Consider the following 13,219-nt stretch of genomic DNA (forward strand, 5'->3'; position numbering starts at 1 on the left):
TCTTTTGATTTGCAAGTGAAACACCTGTTGATACAACCTGGTATGCTGTTGGCTTTTTAGGAGCCATGTGACCTAACGGGGCTGGGCTAGCAGGATATAAACTCAGGGCTTGAGCTGAGCTGTCTAGCCCTGAGAGCTATAGAAGGAAGAGCTCCTGAGCAGTCAGGCTGCAGCCTGGCTTCTCATTAACACTTCAGCTGAGGTAAGCAAGACCAGCGGTTTAGGGATTGAGACTGTAGAGACATAAGGAAATAGTCCTATAGCCCAAGGGTAGTAGAGATCTCAACTGGCCCAGGAGCAGGGCCAGGACCAGTGGGATAGTGGCCAAGGCAAAAAAGCAGGGCTGCAGCCTAGGAGGCGCAAGAACAAGCAAGGTCAGGGAGCCTGTAGCCTGGGAGGTCTCAGTTGGCCTCAGAGCAGGGCCAAGGCCCAGGCAGAGGGGTTCAAAGACTGAGGAGGACCACAGCTGGAGACTGACAGGGGCTGGGACTCTCAGCCCAGAGAAGGGCAGAGACAGGGCCAGGGGCCCAGTGTCTCCAAGAGGTGGAAACACAGTCGGGGACCCCGGGTTACGCCCAGGAGTAGCCAAAATGGGTGAAGTGCCTGGCCACAGGTGGAAAGAGACAGAGGCCTGAGCCCAGGAGGGGCAGAGAATGCAGGCCAGAGCTAGCAATGATCGGTAACATCTGAGAGGCTTGGGCATAGCTATAAGGGGAGACGAAGAGGCATCATAAGCCCTAAAAGCAATGAGTAGGAACACCCCTGTACTCATGAGCATGAGATCTGGCTTCAGGAGCTCTGGGGCAGAATCTCTTCAAAAACTATAATTACAGCAAGGCGTGGCAGATGAGATGAGGGGGAGATGGTCCCAAGAAAGCAGAGGTGACAAGGGCTCAGGGGGCTCCCAGGGGCTTTGCAGCGACCCCTGGGGAGGACCCCATTACAATGCCCAAATGTGAGTGGAACTGTATATAGTCAATGAGTGTTTTGGGTATTGTTTCATTAATTAATATTGCGCATTAACCACTTATAATCTTTGGACTATATTATGAATTCCGTAATTGGTCTACATAGTGCAAAGTCACTCTGGAAAACAACTTATACTGTGGCATACCAATTTTATATAAATTTTTTATTGCAGAGGCTCAAATATTTTTCTAAAGACTTGTTAGTCATTTCTTTGAAATGGAAAGAAAACTAGAGAGTTTCCATAAGTAAGAAGAATAACATGTAGATGCTGTCTAAAATATTAGCAGTATCTTTAGTTCTGCTAATTTTTAGATTTAATAAAAAGAATCTAATAAACTTATATTGATTTTAATAAGTTTTTTCTTTTTAATGTAAACCCTCCCCTTCTCAGATGTAGAAAACATGGTTTCAGAGGTCTAATTCTAGTAATTGATGTAAGCTACCCATATGCAGGTGTGTTGTTGCTCTCTTCATGCAGAAAGTAAGTATAGTTGCTTTTGTTGATTTCTAGCAACAGGAGAGATGGGGAATGTGTCAGCATAAGGAAACTAAAATGATAATTAAGATAGTTGGACTAACAAGTATAACTACACTAATGGTTTTGTTTGCAGAACAGTCTGACAAACACAACACGTTTTTAATTCACTCCCACACAAATTGAAGAAGTGGTATGTAACCTTAAAATTATTTCCAGTGGCCTTGCTTACATCCATAGTCTATTATCATATGTGCAGTTTTATCAAAACGCAACATTTGGGAAACTGCAAATAAACAGTGGAAACAATTTTAAACTCCAGGGCTTACCAAATAAACATTAAAGCATTCCCTTTAGGGGAGTTGGAATTCTTTTGAATTATGTATATATTGTAGTTTGCAGTAAGATAAAAGAGTTCTCCAGAGGGAGGAGGAGATTAGAACGCATTAAGGAGTAATATGCCTAAATTGGGAGGAGAGGATAAACAGCCAGAGCAAAAACATGGTTACTCTCATTAAACCTTGTGAAAGTGAGGTAAGACCAATCAAAAGATCAGGTTAAATTAAGAAAGGCCACCACATTTAAACTTTCCTTTGCTTCTAAATGTACTGGCAGAGGTAAATCCTAGGGAATTTGCTGTTCTGGATTGAAAAATCATCTTTTCAAGAAAAGAAAAGGGATAATTAAATAGTAGAAAGTCTAAGACACAGGCCCAAATCCAGCTTCTCCTTTAAGGCTAAGTACAGACAACCAAAAAGCTGGAGGCAGAATCAGTCCAATCTATACAGGTTTCTCTAAACTGTGTAGATTAGACCAGGGGTTCTCAAACTGTGGGTCGTGACCCAATTTAAAAGGGGGTCACAAACCCATGTGCTGCCAGCACTTCCACTTCTGCCACCACGTGCCGTCCACGCTTCCGCTTTCACCACTGCTCGGGCACGTGGGGGATCCCCCCACTCATCGATTGGCTGCCGGGGGCTCGTGGTATCACAAAGTTTGAGAACCCCTGGATTAGACCGCTAATGAACAGAACTCACGTTTAGTCTTCCTTTGGAAAAGGCAGGCATATGCCTGGACTGGCAAAGGCCAGAAGGCAAGGGATACTCCCACATGCCTCCAAGCTCTGCCAGACAGTGGATGCCCTAGTCCTGCCCCCTGGCCAGCCCCCTGCCTCTCAGCTGCAGGGGAGCAGGCAGAGGGGAAAACAAACCCGCTCTGTCCCAAGGCCCCCTTGCTGGGGTCTGCACAGGAGAAAGCCTCTGAGGTGGGGACTTTTCCTCTGTGCAGCCCAGCTCTGCTGGGCAGCAAATGCTCCAGCCCTGCCCCCTTGCCAGCACCACTGCATCTTAGCAGCTGAGAGGTGGGGGGCTGGCAAGCAGGCAAGGCTGGAGCATTCACTGCCTGGTGGAAAGCCCTGGTCTCAAGGGCTTCCCTCCCCTGCTATGCAAACCATTTGCCACTCCCCCCCCCTTCCCGCTTGCTACTGCCAGCTGGGCTGGGGATCAGAGGCTTTGAAGCTCTATAACAACCTGGGGGCAGAGGCAAGCCTGCCCAGCAACTGGGGGGAGGGGGGTTAAGTGGGGCCCACAGTGCACCTTAGGATGCCAAAAGACTGGGATCAACTTGTGTTGGGAGGGGATCTGGAACCGAAGTTCAATAGACCGGTGTAACTTAAAGTGATTGAATCTAGTACTGCATCCATCCAGGTCTATCTTAAACTGGATTCTGCTATTTTGAAACTGGTGTATGTGCACTGAACTTCTGTTTTGTTACAGGTTTCAGCTGGGTTCTAATCACTTTTTACTGGCTCATGTAATTTCTGTCCCTAGCTTGAATGGCTAAGGTGCCACCTGAAGTTAGAAGCACAGGTGCCAGCATCACCAATTTTTAGATCTTACTCCCACCTGTCGAACTAGATTTGTCCTGAGTGTGCTATGGCTTCTTTGGATTCATTCAGCGATTACGTTTCTGCCAGTGGAATCACAATTCCACTGGTAGGAACCCTAAACATACAAGTGTTTGCAATGCTTAGTGTGGTCTGAAAAAACATGCTTGTGGTTTAAATTTAAATCTTGTCTGACAAGGTATAAGTCTAGTTCAGCTGGAGATTCTGCCAGTTTAAATAATGCTTATACACTTGTCCAATAAAAGCACTCATGTTGTCTTCTGGCATCCCAGCCTGCCTTGCTTTGTCTTCACCCCTGTCGTCCCACCACCAGTGAAAATCTGTAGGTCAGTCAGACTGCAGTTCTCCAGCTGAGTCGCAGACCAACCCCTTTCCCCAGCCATGGGGCTGTGCAACATTAACTCTGCCGAGCCCTAAGCAGGAGAGGAAAGTAATCTGCCAGCACACCCTTTCTTCCCTGCCCCCCTCCCCCCTGCCCTGGACCTGCTTGGACCTGGCCCCCACTTCTTGGACCTGGACCCTGCCGACCCTGTGCTGTTCCCCAAGCCCTGCCCCCTCATGTACCCAAAGTGCAGTGACCCCTGCCATTTTGGCACCCCCCCCCCCCCGCTTCCCCCCCCCCCCCCCCCCCGTCTACCCAGCCCAGCCTCTCAGGTAGGGTCCTGGTAGGGGCCTTGTCAATGCACTGTGGGTGAGGGCAAGACCTTGCCCCCAAATTACATTGACCCTCCCCCACCCCCCCGCCCTTATTCCTGACACTCCCAGACCCTGCCCCTCTCCAGAGAACTGGACACTTCAGGCCTGTTCCCCATGCCCCATGTAAGTGGACCAGTCTCACTTGGCTCACTGGACATGCTGGCACCCAACCCAGACCAGACTCATCTGACTTATGCTGAAACTGGGTCTCAGCTGGCGCCAGAGGTGAAAGGACCTATTGCGCTGCTGGAAGGGGAATTGTTGAGCTTGAAAAGACAGCACAGTGTCTCTGGGTCTGCTGTCTGAGTGCCTGACAGCTGGGAGGGAGGTTGGAGGGAGTGTTATGGGGAAAGGGGATGTGGTCCATCCAGTCAGCCTTAACCTGTGCCCTTGGGTGCTTTCATCTGTCTGTAGACAAACTGGGGAGCTTGCAAAGCATAATGGGATGTGTGCTCTGGGGCCATGGACAATAGTCTGTCTGCAGAGCACATAGCCAGCCTCATAAATGTTTGTACAAAGGGTTTCAAACTGCCTAAACTAGACTGCTTAACTTGTGTCAGTTTGTGTGAAAGCTTGTACATACCTTGACAACCTTACTATTCTATATCATGCTTGGGAAAGCATATAGTCCCTGAAATGTTAATCAGTGAAAAACCACAGCCAGTGTTTGTATGTTGGGGGACCCACTTAACCTTGGCTTATTACCTAGTGATTAAAGCAGTTGCCCAGGGAGAGTTCTGTATTAGTCACTTGTTAAAATGGATAGATGGTGTTGGGGCCAAGTATAGGGGCCAGAACTCAGAGTAGTCTCCTTTTTCAGGCCAGTACCATTTCTCTGAACTGCAGAGCTAGTTTCTCTTTACACTGTTTTCCTAGTTCCATATATCTTCTTTTGGCAGGCCTGTAGTTCACCTTAAGAGAAAAAAAATGGGTAATACTCTTGATCCTGCCTAGACCATGACTTGGTGGTTAGGATACTTTGCTGGGAAGTGCAAGATGTAGGTTCAAGCCCCCTTTGGCTGAGGGGGGGCTAAAAAGGGGGATCTTCCACTCCTGGTCAGATGTCTTCACAACTAAGTTTTTGGCCTACAAGATGGGTGGTCTCCTCCTCTAGGATTTTTGGTTTTGTAATGGCAAAATGAAAAGGCCTGCATCACCCAAACTCATTTTCTTTTTGCTTTTATTCTAATCGTCACTTCTTGTCTTCCAGCTACAAGACCGCACACAGTTTAGTGACCGAGATTTAGCCACCTTAAAGAAATACTGGGACAATGGCATGACCAGCCTGGGCTCAGTCTGCAGAGAGAAAATTGAAGCTGTCGCTGCAGAATTAAATGTTGACTGTGAAATAGTGCGGGTAAGAAATTTATAGTCCTCCCCTATCTTGTCGCAGAGGCAAAAATAGGGTAGATGAAAGCCTTTTAAAATTGCATGAGAGAGCCTGAAATAGGTTTCACATTACATAATGAATGGCCATGTTAGGAAGTACTCTCTTGCTCTTTCTCCAGTCTATATATAGCTAAAAGCCCTCAGGTGAAATTCTTATTGATCTGCAGCAAGAGCAGCATTACAAGACATTTGACATTCTATTTAGACTGGAATTGATGTAAGATTTTAAGTGAGCAGGGGTATCCCAGCAAACTGAAAAGGACTAAAAGTTATGATGTGACTAAAATAAACTGTCCCTCCTCTAAAGATAGGGGAACAAGTGCTCTTTTTTTTTTTTTTTTTTTTTTTTTTTTTTTTATAAATAGGTTTAGTGAGAAAATTGTCATAAACGTGTGAAAGAATTACCCAAATAAATACTTTGCAGTACTTTCCCAGAAGTCAAGATGAGATGTGACAAGATGGTAAAAGGGATTTTGAAGGATATTGGGGAACTTCTAATTTTATAGTCCAGAGGTATCAGTGAGGGAGATATGGGAACATGTGATAGATTCAAGGCTCCCTTTCAGGAAGAAAAATGACTGCAGGATTGATTCAGGTGATCATTTTTAGAGAACCGTTTGATATAAATGAAGAATGGAGTACAGGCAGTCCTTGGACTTACGACACAATTGGTTCCTGAAAACTGTTGTAAGTTGAAACGTAACTCGGAACCAATTGTCTCATAAGAAACAATGTTATAAATGGGGGATTGGTTCCTGAACCAAGACCCGATCCCCTGTTTCCACCAAAAATACACCAGAATTTTGTACTCGATCAATTATAGATGAGTACTATAGCTACACTAATGTATTTATATTGTAAATAGCAATCATATTGATTTGGAAGGACTTATTTGAGGTGACTTTGCTGGACTTTTTGAAAGGCTCTTGGCTGGACTTTTTTTGAAGGGTTCTTGGCTGGAGTCTTCTCAGGAGTCTTGGCTGCAGGTTTTTCTGGAGTCTCATCTGCTTTCTTAAAGAAAATGTCCAAGGAAGTTTGGACAGATGTTCTCCAGGGACATGGGTGACACAGTGAACTTGTTCACTGGTGTGCCGTCACGTTGGATCAAGTGTTGTAAAGTCGAAACTCACATTGTAAAGTTGAAACAGGGTGTCCGTTTATAAACACTGTAAGTGCGAAATGTTGTAACTTGAAACGTTGTAAGTCAAGGACTGCCTATAAATACTGTACACCAGCTGTTCTGGAGATACATTCCAGCAATTAAATCCTGGAATCATTCTGAATTATCACCTGAACTTCAGGATTTGTTTCTGTATTGGATTTGGAATGTGGGCACTGTAGCAAAGTGTAACCTGCAGCATTGCCTGGATCAAGTTGGTCACGCCTGGTTGGGGTTTATGCCGGGTCCTGTCCAGAGGCATAAAAAACAGTTTCTGTGCCCTAGGCAATAGCCATTCTTGTATGCCCTCATTCTTGCCCTGGTCACCTACTCCCAAGTTGTGCTTCTAGTCATATCCAGGGGCTAAAGTGATGATTTCATAACTGAATGCTGTGTCTTCACCTAAAATATTATATTGTTCTGATTATACCAAAAAGCTGGAGGGAATTGAGAGTAATAAGAGGTTAGATAGGCAACATTAAAAGAACTAAATGTACCTAATTTGACTGGGGGGGGGGAACAGAACAATCTACAAGTATTTAATAATTGTGCTCAGACAAAAATAGGTGAGGAACTGTTCAAGGTAGTCCAGTTGGGCATAATAAAGAATTATGGGCTGAAATAAAGGAAAAGTAAATATAAACCCAAGGGAAAAAAAGATTCCTAAAGTATGTTTTTAACCAAATAGTAGATGAGTTAGAGAAAGTGGCAGAAGCTCTTTGCCTGTGCTGTTTCTTAAGTAATTAAAGAAAAATATTGGAAAGACTATATAGTGTAGAGTGCAATCTTGAATTTACAGGGGGTGGACTTAGTTATTTATGTTCTACTTTCTGGGATTCTGACAAGGGCATAGGTTGTAGGATTTCTCCCCCTCTTATTTTATATCCCAGTTAACTGTATGTCTCTTTTCAGTTAATCAGTGTGTCATGTTTGGGTTTTTTTTGTTGGAGTTTTCTACTTCATGTTTCATTCAGGAGTTTTTCTATGCATTGTAACAAAAAATATTTATTTTTCTACTCAAGACAAAGTCCTTTTTTTTTCCTTTTGTGAATGCACTTTTCATTTTGTCAGCATTAAATTGGAATATATACAAACATTCTTGCATTTTAGACTGCAGTAGTTTACCGTTATGTGTGAACTTCATTTCCTCTTATGTTTTAGGTTTATTTTGTTTTAGTTTTTAATTGCTTTGTGCCCTAGAAGGCACTTTTCTATTATATTAACTACTATCTTGAAGCTCAAATCTTAAAGCATAAAACATTAGCATTTGACTCATCTTGCAAACTTGTCTACATGTGTGTTTAATGCTGCAGGGTTTAGGGTTGAGGCTAGAGGTGATAGGCTAGTACCTTGGCAGAAGCATCATCTGTCTCCCCTTTATCAAATATTTGGTAACTACCTGTGGTATACTTAATAATTGATCAGATACTGATCGTGGTGCTTCCTTTTTGAGGTTGTAGATCAATATTTTTAAAGGCATTTTGAGTCTAGTCACTCCAAAAAAAATTTTTTAAAAGACAGCTATGAAGTGATTTCTCAAACTCTACCCACTGACCCCCTTTTTGAGAGTTACTCCATATGTCTGAACACTTCCCAGTTGGGTGCAGTGGCTGCCCACATACCTTTATTTTAAGCATCAGGACTTACTAGTGTATTTGTAAGAATAGCAATGGTAGAAATAATCTTGTATATTTTAATTTCATTTATGGTATGGTAATATTTGTAAAAGAGGTTTGGTAGCAATATACGGACCTTAAAAGGTAACTGTGTGGAGAAAGGCCCCTTCCTACTCCACTCTTGTTTGGCTATACAAACACCTTAATTTTACTCGGAGGAACCCTATCTGTCAGAATGGAGTGCTCTTAGTTATAGAGTAGTTGAGGAAACTCAGTTCTACTTTGCAGATGTATACAGTTTGCAGAAAAATACTTTTTTTCACACATCTGATTGAACCGATAGCTTTAGGAAGGCCATCACTCATTTTTCTTCGGTAACACTGCATTTGCATAAGGGACAGTTTTGAAGGTATTGCGATATCTAATTTCCGGTATAATAGAGTGATTATTTAAGTACTGGTATTTTTTCAGTACACAGCTAAGGTATCTCTGTGTATAAATATTTTACATCTACCAGTGTATCCTTATCCAAAATTAAGACTTTATTATATGGACACTGCAGACTATATACATATTATGCATAAGAAGAGAGAAGGCAAAGGAACTGATATTCCTTGTTATATGTGGGCATTTGCAAAATATGATTTCAGTATTATTATGTTTTTAATCTTTAATCTTAAAACCCTTTACCAAAATAACAAGTTTATCCTAGAGTAACAGATCTTATTATTTTAAGTGTTTTTCACAGTAAGGCCTTGGATATGAAGGGCCCAGGGAATGAAAGCTGGAAGCAGAGGTACATTAGGTTTGCTTGTTGTACAGACAACATTTTTCATTGATGCCTATGTTTAAGTTTGATATCAGAATTATGTATTTTTTTGTTGGCTGGTAACTTTGCTGTTAAAATGATTTGCCTGCTAAAAACTGTTTATGTAACTTTACATGTTATTTGGAGTAGCATTTCTTAGTATTACCTATTAGCTAATCAAGTTTTTTGCTGGGGTTGTTTGTTTTGTTTTCATCTTTTGGAGAATAGTGCCCAAAATAAATGAATCATTAATTATTGCCTATGTTATTTCAGATGTTATTCACTAAACTTGTTCATAATGCTTAGGTAGAGTTGCCTGAACCTGAAACAAATGATTCCTTGTCATTTGATTACATATCTCTAAGGGCATAGACAACCAGACACTTGGAGCAGTTTCAAAAGGGAAGGAGGAGCTGCTGCTTCAGACCACGCAGCAGCTGTTATGCTCTAATTGTTGCATGTGAGTGAGCCTCTAGCAGTACTAATGCAACAAAATCACTCCAGCTTCAACCCTGCTTCATCCACAGCTAAAGTTAGGGTAATTTTTAGCTCCCTGTTATTACTATAGATTCATTAATGTGTTACAGCTGCTTCACAATCTGAAGCCCCTCTGGAAGCCTGTGCAAATGTACTTTTGTCCATCTCATAAGTATATCCCATTGTAGCATGCACATCCACTCAAGATTGGAAAGCTTTGATCAGCAGTTCCAGGTAGTGCTCCTTGATAGTACAGGAAAACCTGATTAATTTGATATCAGATGGGTTCAATGTATTGGATACTTTGAAGCTATTGTCACTCCCCAGCCAAGGATTTTTTTTAATGCTTTACAATATGACTAATTCATAATACAGATTCTTTTGAAAATTCAAAGCCATTGTCTGGTCCCTGACCAGGAAAACGTCATTAAATACTTTGTCATTATACCGCTGCCAGAAGCAGCACATTCTCAGTCATGAGAACCAACTACAAAGTTGATTGACTACAGCCTGTATTGAGCATGGCCATATGGCACCTGGCACAAGGCAGAAGCCTATATTGGGCAAATATATAAGTGGGAACCTGCCACAAGGCTGGGTCAATGCAGCTCGTCCAAATAAGATGTTGTGCCCATTGTGCTTGGTCCCCCTCAGCACCAAGTCATTTACAAGTCACAGTGAAACAGTTTGTTGAATAAATTTTTACTTCCTCTTCACTGCTGCAGCTGAGCAGAGCTTTTTTTTCCTGTTTCCAATGATTTCTATTTTTTCAATAGCCTTAACTGTCTGGCAAACATTACCAGATGTCTATGTAGATGAGAGGATCTGTCATCCCCTTCCTCGGTGCATCACACGTGACTGATGTGGCCCTGCCCTCTGCAGGGTGGAGCTAAATCAAGCACCACTGTGCCTCCTCTTCATATACATTTTTGGAGAGTCTTGCTGCATGTACAGTTTTGGAGAACACCTGATTCCAGTCACGAGTAGGGGGCAGGGATCCAGATTTTCTGTTCACTGTGGAAAAACATGGATTTTCTCCTTTGAAGGAGAAAAATGCAGGAAACCATGGGTTTGCCCTTGCAGGCTGGCAGAGTTCCAGCCTGCAAGGGGCTGCTTGGGGCTGTGGGGAGCAAGGCCCAAGGGGAGTCTAGGGCCTAGATGGGAATGTGTGGCCACAGGGCCCAGCTGGGGGAGTAGGATGGAGCCATGGGTGGCTCATCTGGAGGGCAGCAGGGGGGACACACTCCCTGCTGCTGCACGCATTCCTGGGGAGTAGGGCATGAGGGGCATGTGCCTCCCCAGATTTGTGTGCAGGGCATGGGAGGATGAGGGCTGCCTGTTGCAGATTTGGGACTCCCCACCCTGCTGCCATCCCCATAGAGGCTTCCACAATATAGCAGGTGGAACCCGGTGCAGGAGGGCAGGAAGCCTTGGTGCCACTGCCATTGCTGGCAAGAGCCCCACTCCAGGTGCGCTGCCATGGTGAGGTGCCCCCTGCCCACCTGGCAGCAGCTGAGGGCACAAGTCTGCATCGCTGCTACCGCCCCTGCTGATGTTGGGCAGGCAGGAGGTGCCTTGCCATGGTGGCATGACTGGTGCATGGCTCCTAGGGACAGTGGCGGCAGCAGCAGTGAGCCTTTCCACCTTCCTGCACTGGGCCCCTCCCACTGGGCATTTGAGACCCATGAGGGGAGAGCAGCAGGGCAGGAAGCCTCAAGCCCCACTGCAGGCAGCCTGCATCCTCCCCCCACGGGCTCTGCTCTGAACGTAGCAGCCAGGGCTCAGGTGCTGTTGGGGAGGGACCAGGAGGCTGCGGGCCCTGACTCTGGTCCCAGAGTCCTGGCAGCTGGGGGCCCCTGTGGCAAGGCTTAGGGGGGAGGCAGGTGGGGACTGAGGGGCACCAGCAGGGCTGGAGGGGCATAAGTGTGCTGTGGGTTGAGAGTGAAGGCCACCTGTAGAGCTGTGGCTTGGGAGTGATGGACGATGGCATGGGCAGGGGCAGGGCACCGGCATATGAGGGCTGCTCAGCACCACAAAGCAGCCAGGTGGGAACAGTTGCAGCTGGACCTGCATCCTGGTGAGCAAAGGTGGCAGGAAGAGATCTGATTTTCTATGATAAATAAACCAAAATCAAATGCCAAAATATACAGGTATTTATAATTTATTTTATTTTAATGGTTGAAGCACTGGTAGACTTCCAAACTGTGTTAAAATTATAAATATGTCAATGAAACTTTGTGTTCAACTGATACCTATATATATAATGGCATTTCCTTTTAATCGTGGAAAACTACAGATTTTGAGTTTTTTAGTTTGAGAATTTTGGAATTTTTTTATCAGAGAATTTTAGGTTTTTAAACCGAGAAAACCAGAATCCTTGCTAATTAGCACATGGGTGCTTGTGGGGAGGGGAGGGTGGTATCTGGAATACATACACATACTGAACAGTGCTGGGCTGTGGGGTCTGAAACACTCGTCTCTTCTGTGGCCTAGCCCCATGAATCATTGTAAGTCATGAGCTTTTTGGTTTTGGACTAATATGTCATAGCTTGCACTCATCATTTTGTTCTAATCAGTTAGTAAGATTTGCTTGTGGGTAAACTAAGTCTGTACGTGCCCATAGCATTTTGTATTTACATTTATTTCAAACCTGTTTATTTTGAAACTGTAGGGGTTTTTTCGTCCTCTGTGGTTCAAATTAATGAGGCTTTCACGTAGTGCAGTGTAGCTGTTACTCAGTGTAGGTAGGCCCTGTGTTGAGTTGCTGAGTATTCAGCCACTTTGGAGTGGCTCAATAACATGATACCAAGTGGTGCTTCATTAGGACTGAGTAGGGAGAAAGCTATTTCTGTTTCTTGTCTCGGGTACTGATCCAGTCCCCAATAACAGCAAAACTGATTATTTCTTAACCACCATTAATCTCCACTGCTTTATGGAATCTTACACTTGACACCAAGACAGAGTCCGTACTTAATTAATCTCTGGTACTGTCCACAAACCATCCTGGGCTTCTTTCTACCTACTTCCATATTTCTCCTTAATACAGTTTTCCTGAAGTTAATCCAAAAAGGAAATCTAGGGTATCGTATCATTACAAATCTGGGGGATTACAAGTGCCACATACAATGAGTCCCTCAGATTGTTTATTTTATGTAAGATATATCTTTGAATCTCATTCACAACCGGTGCTTGGAATCATTTATCTGTTCTGCTTAAGGAATATGCAGCTCATCAGAAACAACAACAGTTCCCCATTGTAACACTGTTATCCTACCACAGTGGGTACAGTTTTCCCTTCATAGCTTCATGATTTTTAATTTTTGCAGAAATAAATTAACATAATAGCAGAGGTACTGCACATTGTAGTGAAGAGGCATGTGAAATGCCCCCCAAATGTGAGCCACTTGGAAGAAGATTCCTCAAGGACTGCACCATCAAACCCTTTCTATACTTAAGATATATCAATGACATCTTCATCATTTGGACTGAAATCCTGCAATCTCTGATTGATTTCCATCAAAAATTCAATAATCATCACCCCTCCATCAGATTACCTCTTCAATACTCCAGCACCAACATTTCCTCTTTAGACACTATGATCACTATCCAGAATGGTAAGTTATAAACCACCATATACAAGAAACCCATGGACTAACGTACGTATCTGCACAGAACCAGCAATCACTCTAAACACACCAAGAAAGCTGTAATATATATAGCCAAA

At 43.8% G+C, this 13,219-nt stretch overlaps 1 protein-coding gene across 7 annotated transcripts in view; it reads left to right on the forward strand.

Annotated features, from left to right (window-relative positions):
• Positions 1 to 13,219, forward strand: part of HDX (highly divergent homeobox) — a 103,050-nt gene that overhangs the window by 46,833 nt on the left and 42,998 nt on the right. For 6 of the 7 annotated variants that reach the window (XM_006026978.3, XM_006026979.3, XM_025208026.1 and 3 more), the window contains one exon: positions 5,257 to 5,403. The exons of the other annotated variant lie outside the window; for it this stretch is intronic. In XM_006026978.3, the coding sequence (XP_006027040.1) occupies positions 5,257 to 5,403 (147 nt within the window). The remainder of the gene's footprint in view (positions 1 to 5,256; positions 5,404 to 13,219) is intronic. 7 annotated transcript variants of the gene reach the window in all.

Source organism: Alligator sinensis, unplaced genomic scaffold, assembly GCF_000455745.1.
Source record: "Alligator sinensis unplaced genomic scaffold, ASM45574v1 scaffold666_1, whole genome shotgun sequence".
In the NCBI taxonomy this organism is placed as follows: domain Eukaryota; kingdom Metazoa; phylum Chordata; order Crocodylia; family Alligatoridae; genus Alligator; species Alligator sinensis.